This window comes from Neofelis nebulosa, chromosome 5 (assembly GCF_028018385.1).
Source record: "Neofelis nebulosa isolate mNeoNeb1 chromosome 5, mNeoNeb1.pri, whole genome shotgun sequence".
Lineage (NCBI taxonomy): Eukaryota > Metazoa > Chordata > Mammalia > Carnivora > Felidae > Neofelis > Neofelis nebulosa.
Genome location: NC_080786.1, coordinates 25,898,910 through 25,915,253, shown reverse-complemented (window position 1 = coordinate 25,915,253; position 16,344 = coordinate 25,898,910). Strand labels below are relative to the sequence as shown.

Genomic DNA, 16,344 nt, shown 5'->3' with positions numbered 1-16,344 from the left:
AAATAAGAAGAAGCTGTTCTTCCCCATAAGACACCTAGAATTGTTAGGTTATATATTTAGAACTGGTAAAATGTGAGATCGAGCAATGTTTTTGAAGCTAATTTCAGTGTTTAACCAAACGATACTTCAATGAATCGTTATATACTGCTGAGATTATTTCTTGATTACACTCAGCAGAACCTCTGCAGCCTGTCTAGTAGAGATACGATTGAGGAGGATTTTATAAGATAACAAATAATTTCTCTTGTAGGACATATACAAGGAGGGTTTTCTATTCTTTGCTATTTCAGACTCTTCAAGAGACCTTAGTCACAAAAGAGAAATGGGGAACACTTAACTTGGTTTGTACAAATTCTAAAGTCAAATAACCAATCTAGGTATTTTCAGTTGCTTTTTCCTACTTGTGAAAACACAGAATTTTAATATGGGCTCACAGGCAGGCCTACTTATAATGTTTTTATATATGATGTATTTACTAAGAGAAATTTCATACCTCACTACAAGATGCAACTGCTCTGTGTAAAGGTGTCAACCATTTGCTGTCTTTGGCATTAACTCTAGCTCCTGCAACAAGAAGAAAAAAATAAATTGAAATATTTTACATAAAATATTTTAAATAAATTTCCTGAAATATTAGTTATATATAGTCCAAATTGGGTAAGTAACAACTGAAAAAGTAGTACTTCATTTTTTTATACTTTCTGCTAATAAATTACCATTAAATCACAAAACAAAATTCTCCAATAAGGTATTAGCTCTTTTTATTAAAAATAAAAGAAACATCCTTTTATATATAGACTAGAAAAGCACCTTTATACAGAGCATATTAAAGTAAAAATAAGATCCCATTTTAAATCGTGTCTTAAAAAAGTCAAATACTTAATAAGAATACTCCTATCTAAAACGCAGACCATTACAAAGTCTTCATTACATTTCTTTACTAGGAATCTATCATGGTATAAAGCAATATAATATCAAAATAGTTCTTCAATGAGGATAAAAACTGCATTGGGTATTCCTGTGTAAAATGGATACAATGGCTACCGACTTAAGGAAAAAAAAACTGAGAAAGAAATGAATGAACCCACATGTCTTTCTGGGTTACACCTAAAGGTTTAAATAATTACAAAAATATCAACTACGTACAGTTACTTAAAAATCATTGCTGGGGCACCTGGGTGGCTCAGTCAGTTAAGCATCAGACTTGGTCTCAGGTCATGATCTCACAGTTTGTGAGTTCGACCGAGCCCTGTGTCGGGTTCTGTGCTGACAGCTCAGAGCCTGGAGCCTGCTTCAGATTCTGTCTCCTCTCTGCCCCTCCCCTACTCACACACTGTCTCTCTTTCTCTCTCTCAAATATAAATCAATGTTAAAAAAATTATAAAAAGTCACTGGCAATGGATAAAAATTATCCTTAATAGAATATAAATACATTTAGTGAGACAAAAAAAAAAAAAAAAAAAAAAAAAAAGGAGGGAAAAATCTATTGGCTATATAAAATCCACTGATTTTGTACCTAAATCCCAACCAAACAGAAGCAGCAACCAAACTGTAGCATCAGTGTATATCTAAGTAAAAACACACAGCCCCAGCTCTTAAAAGTGTAGAAGGACTGGCAATAGGTCCTACACTATAAACAATCCTATATTTATATCCAAGATCATTACTAGCTAGTAAGAAAGGCCTTTAGATATCTAGTCCAAACTCCTTATTTTCTAGATGATGAAACACAGGTACAGCGGATAGCTTAACATCAAAGTATAGTAGAACCAAGGCTAAATTCAGATGTCTAATGTTTACACTGTATGTTTTGAGTGTGAGGTTCCAGGGAATAATCAAGTGCAGTGACTCGAAGTTACAGCTCTAATAACTACTAGCTATGGGTTCCTAACTAGCTGTGTGATCCCTCTCAACCTGTTTCTTCATCTATAAAGCAGATCTCCTAATACCTTGTTACAAAGATTAACATGATAAACACACAATACACGTTTATTAGAATAGATTTAAAAGTCTTGAATGTGAGAGAAAAATGAAATGAAATGTAAGTGTATAAAACCATCCACAAATGTAAGAAGTTGAAATTCTGAGAGTAGTTAAACTCTGAGCAGTGACAGTGAGGACACTGAAAGAATCAAGAACCAACATGAGAGCTTTTCATGATTGTTCAGTTAGGCTTTGGGTGAAAGACAGAGGCTCAGCAAAATGAAGAACAGCTACAGAGAGCAGTATAATATTCATGTAATAAACATCTGAACAACCATCTGCTAGGCTCTTGGGAGACCAAAATGGTTAAAACACAGACTGCCTGAGTACAATAAAGTCAGCATTTATTTTGTGTAAGATCATCATCAAAAATCATCATGTAGATAGTGCAAACATTTTAAATGTTTACTGGTTAGGAGGTTAGAGTCCTTAGAGACAATAAAGGGGCAATATAGAACCTAGGCTTCTTCATTCTCCCATTTATCTGGTTGGAATTTCAATTGTTCTCCATTATCCTTGTACCTCTCTCTACAATTTTTTATTTATGTGCATAGTTGAAAGGCAAGAATTGGCCTTAAAGCCTCAAAGGTAGTGACACACTCAGAAAAGACAATTACTCTGGACAAAGGCAGAAAAGAATGAGGCCTGATTATGGATCTTCAGCAAATGGGAAGGGTCAAAAGTCTGGTTGCAGATATTAATTAACAAGGAAATAGAATGTGGCTGTCATGAAAAATGAGAAGAATCTTTATGTGCTGATAAAGATCTGAGAAATAAAAAGTGAAAAACGCAGTGAGAACTGTTTGAATAATATTCTTTAATTTTATGTAGAAAATGGAAGAGATAAGTATCTACGGAAAAGATAAATATCTACATTCATATTTGCTTTATATGCAGAAGGAAACTCTGGAGGAACACTAAGACATTAATAACAGTGGTTGCCTATACATTTGTGTAAGTGGTGGGGTACAGTGAGAACTGTGTGATAGAGGACTGGGGTAGAAAGGCAACTTCACTGTACCACATACCTTTAAATATATATTTAAAAATTTTTAAAATAAAATTGAAATACGACTTACTAAAAAAAAAAAAAATGTACTGAAGAAGGAATAAAAGGAATGGCCATAAAAAATTCCAAGAATTTGGCTTCAAGTGCTTCAAATTGGAAAGTAACTAGGAAGAAAGTAAAGATAGTTTTGTCTTTCTTTGGAACAGTTATCACATACATAGTTGAAGGACGAAAATCCAATTTTCATGGCCATTTGTCAGCCCAAAGTAAAAGACTCTGCTGGTACCATTTTTCCACTTTAAGTTATGATAATTAAGTAGTCTTTCTTTCTCTTCACTTATTTTTTTTTAATGTTTTTTTTAATGTTTATTTAATGTTTCTCTTTGAGAGAGAGAAAGAGGGAGAGAAAGTAGGGGAGAGGCAGAGAGAGAGGGAGACACAGAATCTGAAGCAGGCTCTGAGTTGCCAGCACAGAGCCTGATGTGGAGTGTGAACCTACAAACTGTGAGATCATGACCTGAGACAGTCTGACTCTTAACTGACTGAGCCACTCAGGTGCCCCATCTCTTCACTTTTAATAACAAATTTTATTGTTTTTATTATTTTTTAAATGTTTATTTTTGAGAGACAGAACGTGAGCGGGGGAGAAGCATAGAGAGGGAGACACAGAATTGGAAGTAGGCTCCAGGCTCTGAGCTGTCAGCACAGATCCTGATGTGGGGCTCAAACTCATGAACTGTGAGGTCATGACCTGAGAGGCAAATTCGGACACTTAATCGACTGAGCCACCCAGGTGCCCCATAATAACAAATTCAAAGTTAATTTATCAAAAAACATGAGTGACTGTAACAATCCACTGATAGTTTACTGAGGATACAAAATACTACTACTTGCTATTAATGTAACAGGCAACTTGATTAAAAAATCTGGCTTGTTCTTTGTAGATTCTAAAGATAGTTATCTGAAGGAAGAGGAACACCATAGGATTTTAGACATCTGATCATATCTTTTTCAGAAGACACTCATCTTTTGTTTAAACCATGTGTTTCTTCTAATAGCATTAATCAAATGTTTTAATTCCCTGGAAATTAAAAGTCAAGTAGATGAGAAATGGTTGAACTACTTCTAAGGACACCAACAGAACAAATATCTCGCCTGCCCACATCCATTAATTAGTATGCGCTTTACATATTAACAGGCAAATACGGCATAGCAATGCACATTATAAGAGCAGCAGTGGGTATAAAATGAAAATGGAGTAAGAGCAACAAGCATGGCGGCACACTTCAGATGGCCAGGCTCCCAAAAATCATCTTATGAGAATTGTGAAGGTAACCAGACTTCTGTTCTACACAGAGGGCTCCAAAATTAACTATATATTCATAAACACAAACTACAAAGTCATTCCACTAATGGAAAATATATTTCTAGAGTAAAGTTTACTAGTCTAATAGCTGAAAACCAGTCACAATGGCTAACAATGAAGATGGAGACAGAGGAAAAAAGATCATATCAACTTAAAACACAAAAAAGCCTTCAAAGAGAGAAAATCAAAATGTAACAGCTCTAGTGACTACACCACATACTCTATACATGGCAGAGTACAATATTTGTGGTTTCAACGTTTATTTATTTTTGGGACAGAGAGAGACAGAGCATGAACGGGGGAGGGACAGAGAGAGAGGGAGACACAGAATCGGAAACAGGCTCCAGGCTCTGAGCCATCAGCCCAGAGCCCGACGCGGGGCTCGAACTCACGGACCGTGAGATCGTGACCTGGCTGAAGTCGGACGCTTAACCGACTGCGCCACCCAGGCACCCCCAATATTTGTGGTTTCTAAATCACCAAGAAAGAATTAATTCCTTTACTATTTCCTAATCATCAAAACAGAAGAGAATATATAACAGCAGCTCCATCCCTAGTGTTGAAGTTAGGTTACTGGGAGGCCCTCGGGTAAGAGGAAGAACTGCTGAGAAATTGAAGAAAATTAAGATAGGAATTTAAGAATGGTATTACTGACTGACTACTGCAAACCAACATTTACAGAAAATCTCTCAGTGCAAGAAGCACATTTCATTAAATCCAAGACAGTTATGTCCAATAGTATACCAAATACTTTCTTTACGAGACTCCCCCCGCCGCCACAAATCCACGTATAAGGGAAATCTATGAGCCTTCCCTTAAGATAATAAATAAGCGGCCAGCACATATGCCATGTCAAATATCTGAATTTGGATCCATCTTCCCAGAGTAGAAATGTGATTAGATTTCTGCAATATTAAAAGCAAAAAAGAAAACAAGCAAACAAAAAACAACTGCAAGGTAACCAAAACAGGTTGTATCCATTTGATACCAGAGTTAATGATTATATAGAAAAATTCAGATAACCAGCTTCTCTTTTCATTTCACACAGTCTTTTCATTTAATAATGCATATATATAAAAATGTACTCTGACAGTTTATAAAAGAAAAAAAATTAAGGTGAGATTTCCAAGATTAAGCAAATGCCTAGTTCATTTGAAGATAAACAAGAAAATAATTTTTTTAAAAATCTGATTTACTTACATCAGTCTATTCTGGGCTCTAGACAACAGTGTAGCTGAGGAGAGGTCTGCACTCATGAAGAGACAGTCAGGGGTTAGTGGAAGGAGCCAGGGAGCAGGAACTGTGATCTAATAATGGCTCTGTAACCAGCAGGCTGTGTGACCTGGGGCTGTTCCCCACAACCCAGACCTTCATGTTGTTAATCATAATCCCTGTCTCCTATGCCTTGCTGTGTACATGGAGGGTGGGGTAGAGGGCGAGGGAGGATGGGCCCCAGGTTGAAACAACAGAGGGAGCTCCTGTTTCCACAAAGTGGGTTCCACACGTCAGGAACTCAGATCAGGAGCATCCCACTTGACTCTAGGTCTCAACTCATCTGTTTTTTCCCCTAATCAGTCAACAAAATGTGCCAATTCTCTGAGCTTTGAAAACTCAGTTATTAGTAAAACAAGGGTTTTGCTAAGTGATCTGTATGATCCATTTCTAGTTACAACATTCTATTCTATTTTGAAACAGGTACCCAGAATGAATTATTTCATACTTATTAAAATACCTTGCCCTACCTTAACATTAGGTAGATGAGGTAGCATCTTCATAATCTATACCAGGGTGTCTTCAAATTACAGCCCACAGATTGCCAACCACCTACTGGGTAAATAAAGTTCTACTGCAATACAGCTACACCTATTACAATGTTAACTATGTGGCTTTCACATCAGAGGAGTAGAATTAAAAGTAGTTGCCAGGTGTCTGTCTGGCCCTTTACATAAAAAGTCTATTGACCTCTGAGCTAGGCTAAGTACTTGATAGTAGATATTATTAAAGTTATTTCTATTGTCAAGGTGTTTATAATCATTATAAGTACTCCCACTAATAATATTCTCAAGCTTCTCCTTACAGAGAATAATTCTCTTTGCTACTCCTAAGCTTCAGAGGAGACTGTCCAAATCCAGTGAGCTGGGCCAGGAGCCAAACACTTTCATTACTCTTTTCAAACTGGAAATAATGCTTTCCTTTGGCTGCCTACCATAAGCAGTGGTAAAAGCTTCAGATTCTGTTTTCAGGTTGGGAGTGGAATAAGCAAAAAACAATTACATTTCCACTTTTCCACCTGCAATGCTAAAAAACAAACAAACAAACAAACAAACAAACAAACAAACAAAAAATCCAAAAGCTGCTGAACTGTATCATTTATGATGGTATTATGGACACCAGATACCGTGGTTAAACTGTGTCCCCTCCACCCTTCCCAAATTCATATGTTGAAGTCCTAAACCCAGCATCTCAGAATGAAAACTTATTTGAAAACAGGGTCTCTACAGAGATAAGTTAAAATGAGGTTATTAAGGTGGGCCCTAATCTAATATGACTGGTATCCTTTCAAGCAGAAGAAATGTGGACTCAGATATATACAGACAGAAGACACAAAAAGAAATGGTCATCTACAAGCTATGGAGAGAGGCCTAGAACAGATCCTTCCCTCACAGCCTCATAATAAGTGATGCCACCAAAACCTTGATCTCAGACTTTTAACCTCTAGAATTATGAAAAAATAAATTTCTGCTGTTTAAGTCACTCAACTTGTGGTACTTTTTTATAGCAGCCCTAGCAAACTAATATACCAGCAATGAAGGTTTTCAAGGGCCACATACTTTATGTCTAATTCCTAATACCAAAAACGTAATATTCGTATTTCCTTATTAAGGACTATATTTTCTATAACAGACTAACCAAATGAATTTTTGACTTACACAACACAGTCATTTACCAGTTAATCACACACTAGAAACAGTCTGAGGTACTGCTAAACCTATCATTTTAAATACAAGCATTAAATGAATAGCTGTCATAAAAATATATATAGTTTGTAGCCAAGAACATTTAGTCCTTAAAACAGAAGTTCTTCACTAAAAGCAATTATCTACACAAATTTTGCTAAGTCAGTGGGCAGAGTGGAGGGGGCAGAGTGAAGAGGGGAGCAAGACTACAGCAGAGTAACTTTTGGCCAGTTATTATATCTAAATACCTTAGTTTCCCTCTCTATAATAATAATACCTTCACAGAGTTAAGAGTGAAAAAGTAAATTTAGAATAGTACTTGAAAGGTAGTAAGAGCACAAAGTTTCCTCTTACTATTTTACCTCAAAAAATAATAACTGTGAAGTTAATTCCACTAGACTCCAGTGTTACTATAGATTCTACAGAAGGATTTACTTGTTTGATTACACATAACACGTCAAGAATGATACCCCTGATCCAAAAATCTTGGAGGTGCATCATGTATAAATGTATGATTTCCAATGAATTTAGTTCTGGACTGCAGGTTAAAGAGAGTCCGTAGTTTTGCTCTTAACAAAAAACCTAACCAAAATATAAAAGAGAATATGAGGAAATAACATCCTTAATACAACGAGAAAACAGTTGCACCTGCAAACCAAACTATGAAAATTTCCACCAAATACAGTGAAATCTATACCAAAATGAGGGAGGATACCAAATGAAGCTTCTTTGGATTTGGGGAAGGCCACGGAGTCTTCTAAAAGAATGTGTTTGTGTGTATGTGCATCTGTCCTTTTTTCCTGCTGTGTCCCAGAACCTCTTTCTAACAATCTTTTAGATGATCTACAGCAGTATGTGGGTAATTCACAGAACTCTAACTTCACAATACAGAAGAACAAAGTGGGGCAGTTCTAAAAGAGGGACCAACCAGGCATCTTTACTACTTTTGACCCAAATGAAGATGGAGGGTAAGAGCCAAACACCAGCAGATGACTACCTAAGGACCTGTGATCTAAGGAGGTAATGACATGAAGTACGCAAAGAACTGAAGGAAGCTCCTCTGCTAGACTGAGAAAACCCATTTAGCGTGAGAGCTACTGGAACAGACAAACCTAACTGATGCTCACTTTTTGCCCCTGCCTACTCTATTTGTTAGCAAATAGCTGTTCCAGAGAAGAATATTCTTCAAAGATACGTAAAGATGCAGCATGGGACACTAGGAAAAATATATATGGGAGCAGAATAAACTGAGCAAACAGTCAATAGGTATATCTGAAAGAAATTATCCCAGGAAAGCAGAGGATGAATCTATAAACTACTCTATACACAACCTCAGAGAAAGTAAGCTCTGAAGAGAGACCTTAAAGAGTTCCAAGACAGAGGAAAAACAATGCAAAGGGATGAGGGCTGGCAGAGATAAGAAAGAAAGAAGGAAAATAAGCAATCATAGATAAAAGCCCAGAAATTACAGAAGGTAAAATAAACATGATTTAAAACACAGCCAGGAATCTGAACCACAGTCAAAAAACCTACATCAGACCAGGCCACTTCCCTCAAAAACTCTCCTTTGGCTTTCCACGTCACTTTAAGGGCCAAACCAAGTCTTTGCCAAAGCCTATAAGGCCACACATGATCTGGAACCTTGCTACCTCCTCCACTTCTTTTCCTGTTTTTTGCACTTGCCTCCAAACATGCCACCACCTCAGGGTGTCTGGTCTTGTTCTCTCCATTTCCTCTAAATATCTGCATGGTGTACAAGGTTTGCTTCCTCATCTCCTTCATTTATCTGCTCAAATGTCATATAACACTGAATCTTTTCCTAATAACCTAATATAAAACAGGAACTGATCCCCACCCAATATACTATTGCTTTAATCTTCTCATAGCAATTATCACTTACAAGACAAGCTACAGGTATTAACTTCTGACTCCTCCATCAAAACAAACTCCATGAAGGCTGGGACTTCCATCGATTTTATTTACTGCTCTACCCACAGCACCTAGAATAGTGCTTGATACACAGACACGCTCATTAAATATTTGATGCATGAATGAAGGACAATAACCTAAAACTAAAAGGAAAAGATAAAATTACAATCAGAGAAAAAAGCTCATAGAAAAATATACAGTAGAAAAAATTTACTGACAGAAAAACACAGAAATAAAATATTCAAAGATTCAGTGGACAATAAACATGAAATAAAAATCTAAGTTTTAGGGGCATCTGAGTGGCTCCGTCGGTTAGTCTTGATTTTGGCTCAGGTCATGATCTCACGGTTTGTGAGTTTCAGCCCTGCATTGGGCTCTGCACTGACACTGCAGAGCCTGCTTGGGATTCTGTTTCCCTCTCTGCCCCCACCCCCCTGCTCACTCTCTTATCACTCTATCAAAATAAGTAAAAATAAACTTTAAAAAAAAATCTAAATTTCAGAGCTAGAAGTGCATACTGACATTTCCCAGCAAAAATAATCAACAGATTTAGCCTACGTAAGTTAGTACTGGATTTTAGGGATAAATAATTGAATCCTACAGGCATCCAGGCAAAAGAGAAGTGACCATAATGGTGGAGGTGGTATTGGGGGCAGGGGGGGTGGGGGAGGGGGGGGGAGAGTGGGGAGATGGAAATGGTCAGTAGACCAGTAGACCAGGTCAGTAGGCCTGATCCAAGACTTGCATTTAATGCTAGAAGATACTGAAGTAACATCTATAAAGTTGAGAGTAGAAAGCATGAATCAAGAATTTTATTAGCCAATCTACCTTTCAGTTAAATAAAAAAGGCAACAGTCCCAAATAAATAAGAATGAGCTCTTACTGAAAATTAAAAAAAAAAAGAAATAACAACAACAACAACAAAAAAACACCCAGCCCCCAACAACTTGATGCTGTCTATACAACCAAGAGATACACAAAAATAAAAAAACCTGGGGCTAGAGAAGCAATGGATAAAGACTGGGGGTGTGTGTGAAAACAGTGGGAATTCTGATTACAAAATAGAACGTAAAGTCATAATTCTTGACAATGAAAACACAAGAGTGAAACAAATTAGAGAACACGGTTTCCTACTTCCCACCATAGGAAGTCAGAAAACAACCAAAATCCAAACACGAACATGGAAGGACAGGACTATAGGCTGATGTCAACCTTTTTATCTTCTTCATTTTTCATTTCAGAGAAATATGTAGCAACAAATAACCTTGTTATCAACACCAAAGTAGTTTTTATAATATAAAATTAATGCATTTATTTTATTGTGTTTTTATTGAAGCATATCATGACTTTGGTATAATGCAAGAGCTAAATGGGGATTGTTTCACATTAATTTTCTTAAGATTATTATTTTTTTAATTTAAATTCAATTTAGTTAACATACACTGTAGTCCTGGTTTCAGGTAGAACGCAGTGATTCATCTCTTACATATGATACCCAGTGCTCATCCCAAAAAGTACCTCTTTGATGCCCATCCCCCCACCATTATGACTATAAAATGTCACTAATTACTATTATTTTCCATTTTTTAATGTTTATTTGAGAGAGAGAGTGCACGCGCACGCACACATGAGTGGGGGAGGGGGAGAGAGAGAGGGAGACACAGAATCCAAACCAGACTCCAGGCTCTGAGCTGTCAGCACATAGCCCGATGTGGGGCTTGAATTCAGACCCGAGATCATGACCGGAACCAAAGTCAGACACTTAACTGACTGAGCCACCCAGGCACCCCAAAATGTCACTAATTATTAACATGAAAGGCAGGAGCAATCTGCCCTGAACTTTCTTTGTTAACAGTTTTCACCACTAACATGGGCAGATTAGCCTACTTTTGTTGCCTACTTTCTCCTCTCCATGTATTCCATTCTCTTCTTTGTTTAGAGACTCGATCAGGTCAAACACCTAGTTTCAATTCTAATTCCTAAGTAAACTTATTAAAAGTTAATTCAATATGATTATAAAGTTGTTTGATGGACACAGAATTTGAAATCAAGGGTATGGAAATCAGAGTCTAACCTGGGCCTCAACAACCACAGCTTTCACACCAAATTTAAGTAGAACTCTTAAAGTACCACTACACAAACTTAAAGTCTACTTTTGCAGATTTAAAGTATACTATTTGGAGACTACTGTATTGAGTGATATTTATACTTTTCCTCACAGTTTTATTGCGATATAACTGACTTATTGACAACAAATTTGATATTAAAGATATAATTGACTTATACAAAATGTATTAGTTTAAAATATACATGATTTGAAACGTATATTGTGAAAAAATTACAATAAGTTAACATCCATCACCTCAGATAGTTAAAAAAAAATTTTGTGACAACTTTGACGATCTACTCTCCTATAACTTTCAAATATACATTATTGTTTACTATAGTCAACATGCTATACATTACATCCCCAGGACTTACTTATAACTAGTAGTTCCTACCTTTTGACTGCCTATACTCATTTCCCCCAACCCTGGCAACCAGCAATTCCTTCTGTTTCAATGAGTTCAGTTTTTTTCAGATTCCACATATAAGTGAGAATATGCATTACTTATCTTTCTCTAACTTATTTCATTTAGCATAATGTTCTCAAGGTCCATCCATCTCGTTGGATCATTGACCAGTTATCTTTTTTATGGCTGAACAATATTCCAGTGTACACATACACACGATTTCTTTATCCATCCATTGACAGACATGTAGGCTGTTTCCATGTCTTGCTTATTGAGAATAATGCTGCCATTAACACGCGAGTGCAGATATCTCTTCTAGATAGTGATTTCATTTCCTTTGGGTATACACTCAGAAGTGGAATTGTTGGATCCTATGGTAGGTAGTTCCATTCTTAATGTTTTGAGGAACCTTCATACTGTTTTCCACGGTAGCCCTACCAATTTACACTCCTACCAACAGTACACAAGGCTTTCCTTTTCTTTACATTCTTGCCAAAACTTTTCACCTCATCTTTTTCATAAAAACCATTCAAATGAGTGTGAGATGATATGTCATTGTGGTTTTGCTTTGCATTTCCCTGATGAATAGTGATGATGAGCATCTTTTCATGTATCTGTCAGCCATATGTAGGTCTCTTTTGGAAAAATGTCTTTCCAGTTCCTTTGCCCAAGATTTAATCAGATTGTTCTGCTATTGATTTGTGTGAATTTTCTGTATTTTGGATATCAATCCCTTATGAGATACATAATTTTAAATATTTTCTCCCATTCTGTACATTGCCCTTTCATTTTGTTGGTTTCCTTTGCTGTACTGAATGAAACCTTTTAGTTCAATGTAGTCCCTGCTTGTTATTTCTGCTTTTGGTGTCAAATCCAAAAAAAATCACTGCCAAGACTGAGGTCAAAGAGCTTACCCCCTACAATTTCTTCTAGGAATTTTATGGTTTCAAGTCTTTAATCCATTCTTAGTTGATTTTTGTATATGGTAGGAGACAGTGGTAAGGTTTCATTCTCTGCATGTGACTGTTCAGTGTTCCCAACACCATTTATTGAAAAAACTGCCCTTAACCCATTGCATAGTTTTGGCTTTGTCATAAATTATCATATACACATGGATTGAGTTCTGGGCTTTCTTTTTGCTCCACTGATCTGTGTGTCTATTTTTATGCCAATACCATATTAGTTTGGTTACTACAGCTTTGTATATAGTTTGAAATCAGAAAATGTGATGCCCTTAGCTTTTTCTTTTCCAAGATTGTTTGGGTTATTTGGGGTCTTTGTGGTTCCATACAAATTTCAGTACTGTTTTTCCTACTCCTGTTACAATTCCATTGGAATTTTGATAAAGACTGCATGCATTAAAGCTGTAGATTGCTTCGGGTAGTATACAGATTTAACAATATTAATTCTTGTAATTCATGAGCATGGAATATCTTTCCATTTATTTTTATCTTCTTCAATTTCTTTCATCAATGACTTATTTGTTTTCAGTATACAAATCTTTTACCTCCTTGATTAAATTTGTTCCTACCTATCTTACTCATTTTGATGCACTTTATATCTTTTTGATGGGACTGTTTTCTTTATTTCTCTTTCTGATAGTACATTATCAATCTACAGAAAGAAACACAATGATTTATGTATACTAATTTTGTATCCGGAAACTTTACTGAATTTATTAGTTCTAACAGTTTTTTGGTGAACTGTACAGTTTTCTATATATAATGTCATGTCATCTACAAATAGAGATAGTTTCACTTATTTCTTTTCAATTTGGATGTCTTTAATTTCTTTTTCTTGCCTATTTGCTCTGCCTGGGATTTCCAGGATTATGTTGAATCAAAGTGAAGAGAGTGGGTACCTTCATCTTGTTCCTGATTTTAGAGGAAAAATGTTCAGCTTTTCACTGTTGAGTATGATGGTAGCTGTGGGTTTGTCATATATGACCTTCATTAGATTGAACACTATGTTGAGTGTTTTTATCATGAATGGATGATGAATTCTGTCAAATGTTTTTACTGCACTAAGATGATCATGTAATTTTTATCCTTCATTTTGTTAATGTGGTGCTTCTCAATGATTTGCAGATGTTGAACCATTCTTACATTCCTGCAGTAAACCCCACTTGAAAATGGTGTATGATCCTTTTAATGTACTATTGAATTTGGTTTACTGATATTGTGTTGAGGATTTCTGCATCTGTGTTCATCAGGAATACTGGACTATAATTTTCATTTCTCGTAGTATCCTTGTCTGGTTTTGTTATCAGGACAATGCTTGCCTCATAAAAAAAGAAGTCTGGAAGTGTTCCTTCTTCTTCCTTAAAATTTGGTAGAATCTACCAGTGAAGCCATCTGTCTTGACTTTTCTTTGTTAGGAGGTTCTTGACTACAGACTCGATCTCCTTACTAGTAATTGGTCTGTTCAGATTTCCTATTTCTTCATGATGCAATCTTGGTAGGTTGTATGTTTGTACAAATTTATCCATTTTTTCTTGGTTGTCCAATTTGTTGGTATATAACTATTCATTGTCGCTTACGATCCTTCATATATACATATTTTTTAATGTTTATTTTTGAGAGACAGAGTGTGAGCAGGGGAGGGGCAGACAGAGAAGGAGACACAGAATTGGAAGCAGGCTCCAGGCTCCCAGCTGTCAGCACATAGCCTAATGCGGGGCTCAAACTCATGAACCCCAAGATCATGACCTGAGCCGAAGACGGATGTTTAACCGACTGAGTCACCCAGGCGCTCCTGATCCTTTTGTTTCTGTGGGATCCGTTGGCATGATTCCTCCTTCTGATCTTATTTAACTTGAGTAACTCTCCTTTCTTCTCAATAAGTCTCATTAACAGTTTGCCTATCTTTTGGGGGAAAAAAAAGTTCTTAATTTCATTAATTTTTCTATTGTTTTTAGATTTTCATTTATTTCTACTTTGATCTTTGTTATTTCCTTCCTTCTGGTAACTTTGGGCTTACTTTCTTCTTTCTCTTGTTCTTTGAGGTGAAAAGCCAAGCTGTTTGAGTTCTTTCGCTTTTCTTAATGCAGGCAATTACTGCTATGAACTTTCCTCTTAGAATTGCTTTTGCTACACCTCATAAGTTTTGGTATATTTTCATTTTCAATTGTCTCAAGATATTTTTTGCTCTTTTATTTCTTTTTTTCACCCATTGGTTGTTCAGTAACATGGCACACCCCTTCTGTATAGTTTTAAAATCCGCCCCCCCCCACCTTTTTTTGATTCTAGAATTGAGTAAGAATACTCTGTGTACAGTCTATTTTGTTTCAACCTTTGTCTTTCTTGGTTGTGGAAATAAACTCTTATCTGTATTTCCCCAATAGACAAGTCACTCCTCCAGTTAATCATTTCAGAATGTGAGTGGATTACACAATGGGGAGAGGAGAATTTTTAGGAGATTATATCTAAAAGTCACAAAAAAGGTAATTCCTGATATCAGGAATTTATTTATTTATTTGGCAGGACCAAAATAAAGTTGAGGAAAGAAAGGAGTGCTTAAAAAATAATAACCCAGGGACTCCTATGTGGCTCAGTCAGTTAAGTGTCCAACATGGTCTCAGCTCAAGTCATGATCTCACAGTTTGTGACTTCGAGCCCGCATGAGGCTTCTGCACTGACAGTACAGAGCCTGCTTGGGATTTTTCTCTCTTTCCCTCCCCCACTCTCTCTTTCACTCTCAAAATAAATAATAAACTTAAAAAAATAATAGCCCAAATTTTAATTATCTATGATGTACCAGGAACTTTTTCTAGATATCTTAATAACATCATCTCATTTGCTTCAAACCTATAAAATTTATATTAGAAATATAAATGATTTATATTTAAAATGTAAATTTTAAAATATATATAAAAATATTAAATCTGAAAATAAATATAAATTTATAAATTCCTTCAAAAGAGGAAGTTAAAGCTGAGAGATTAAATAACCTCCCAAAGTTCACAAAGGTGCTAAGAGGTAGGACTAAGATTTGCACCTAAATCTATCTGGCCACAGAATCTATGCTCTTTATACTATCTGCTGTGCTTCTCCTGGCAACACAGAGCCCGGTTCATTTACTTTTTTTTCATTTGTAAGTAGAAAATGGAGGTTCTGGTTTAGTAGAAACTTAGCCTTGGATTTCATTCCAACTCATTTTATTCCAGATCCAAGTAAGTTTTTATTTATTTTTCTTAGAGCCTACGTGGTTGTCTGAAGAGAAACAAAGTCTAAGGAAGAGCTTGAGTTGCATCCATAGGAAACAAATCATTTGTCTTCCTTCCTTTTCTTTTTCTTTTTTTTTTTTTTTTAAATTTTGGTATTTATTTATTTATTTTTTAATTTTTTTTAACGTTTATTTATTTTTGAGACAGAGAGAGACAGAGCATGAACAGGGGAGGGGCAGAGAGAGAGGGAGACACAGAATCTGAAACAGGCTCCAGGCTCTGAGCTGTCAGCACAGAGCCCGATGCGGGGCTTGAACTCACGGACCGCGAGATCGTGACCTGAGCCGAAGTCGGACGCTTATATGACTGAGCCACCCAGGCGCCCCTCTTCTTTCCTTTTCCACTTACCCTGCACCCCCACA

General features: G+C 36.3%; 1 protein-coding gene across 9 annotated transcripts in view; it reads right to left on the bottom strand.

Annotated features, from left to right (window-relative positions):
* The window catches only part of ANKRD28 (ankyrin repeat domain 28), a 198,159-nt gene that overhangs the window by 66,385 nt on the left and 115,430 nt on the right, over positions 1-16,344 (bottom strand). For 5 of the 9 annotated variants that reach the window (XM_058729828.1, XM_058729830.1, XM_058729829.1 and 2 more), the window contains one exon: positions 494-564. The exons of the other annotated variants lie outside the window; for them this stretch is intronic. In XM_058729828.1, coding sequence (XP_058585811.1) covers positions 494-564 — 71 coding nt within the window. The remainder of the gene's footprint in view (positions 1-493; positions 565-16,344) is intronic. 9 annotated transcript variants of the gene reach the window in all.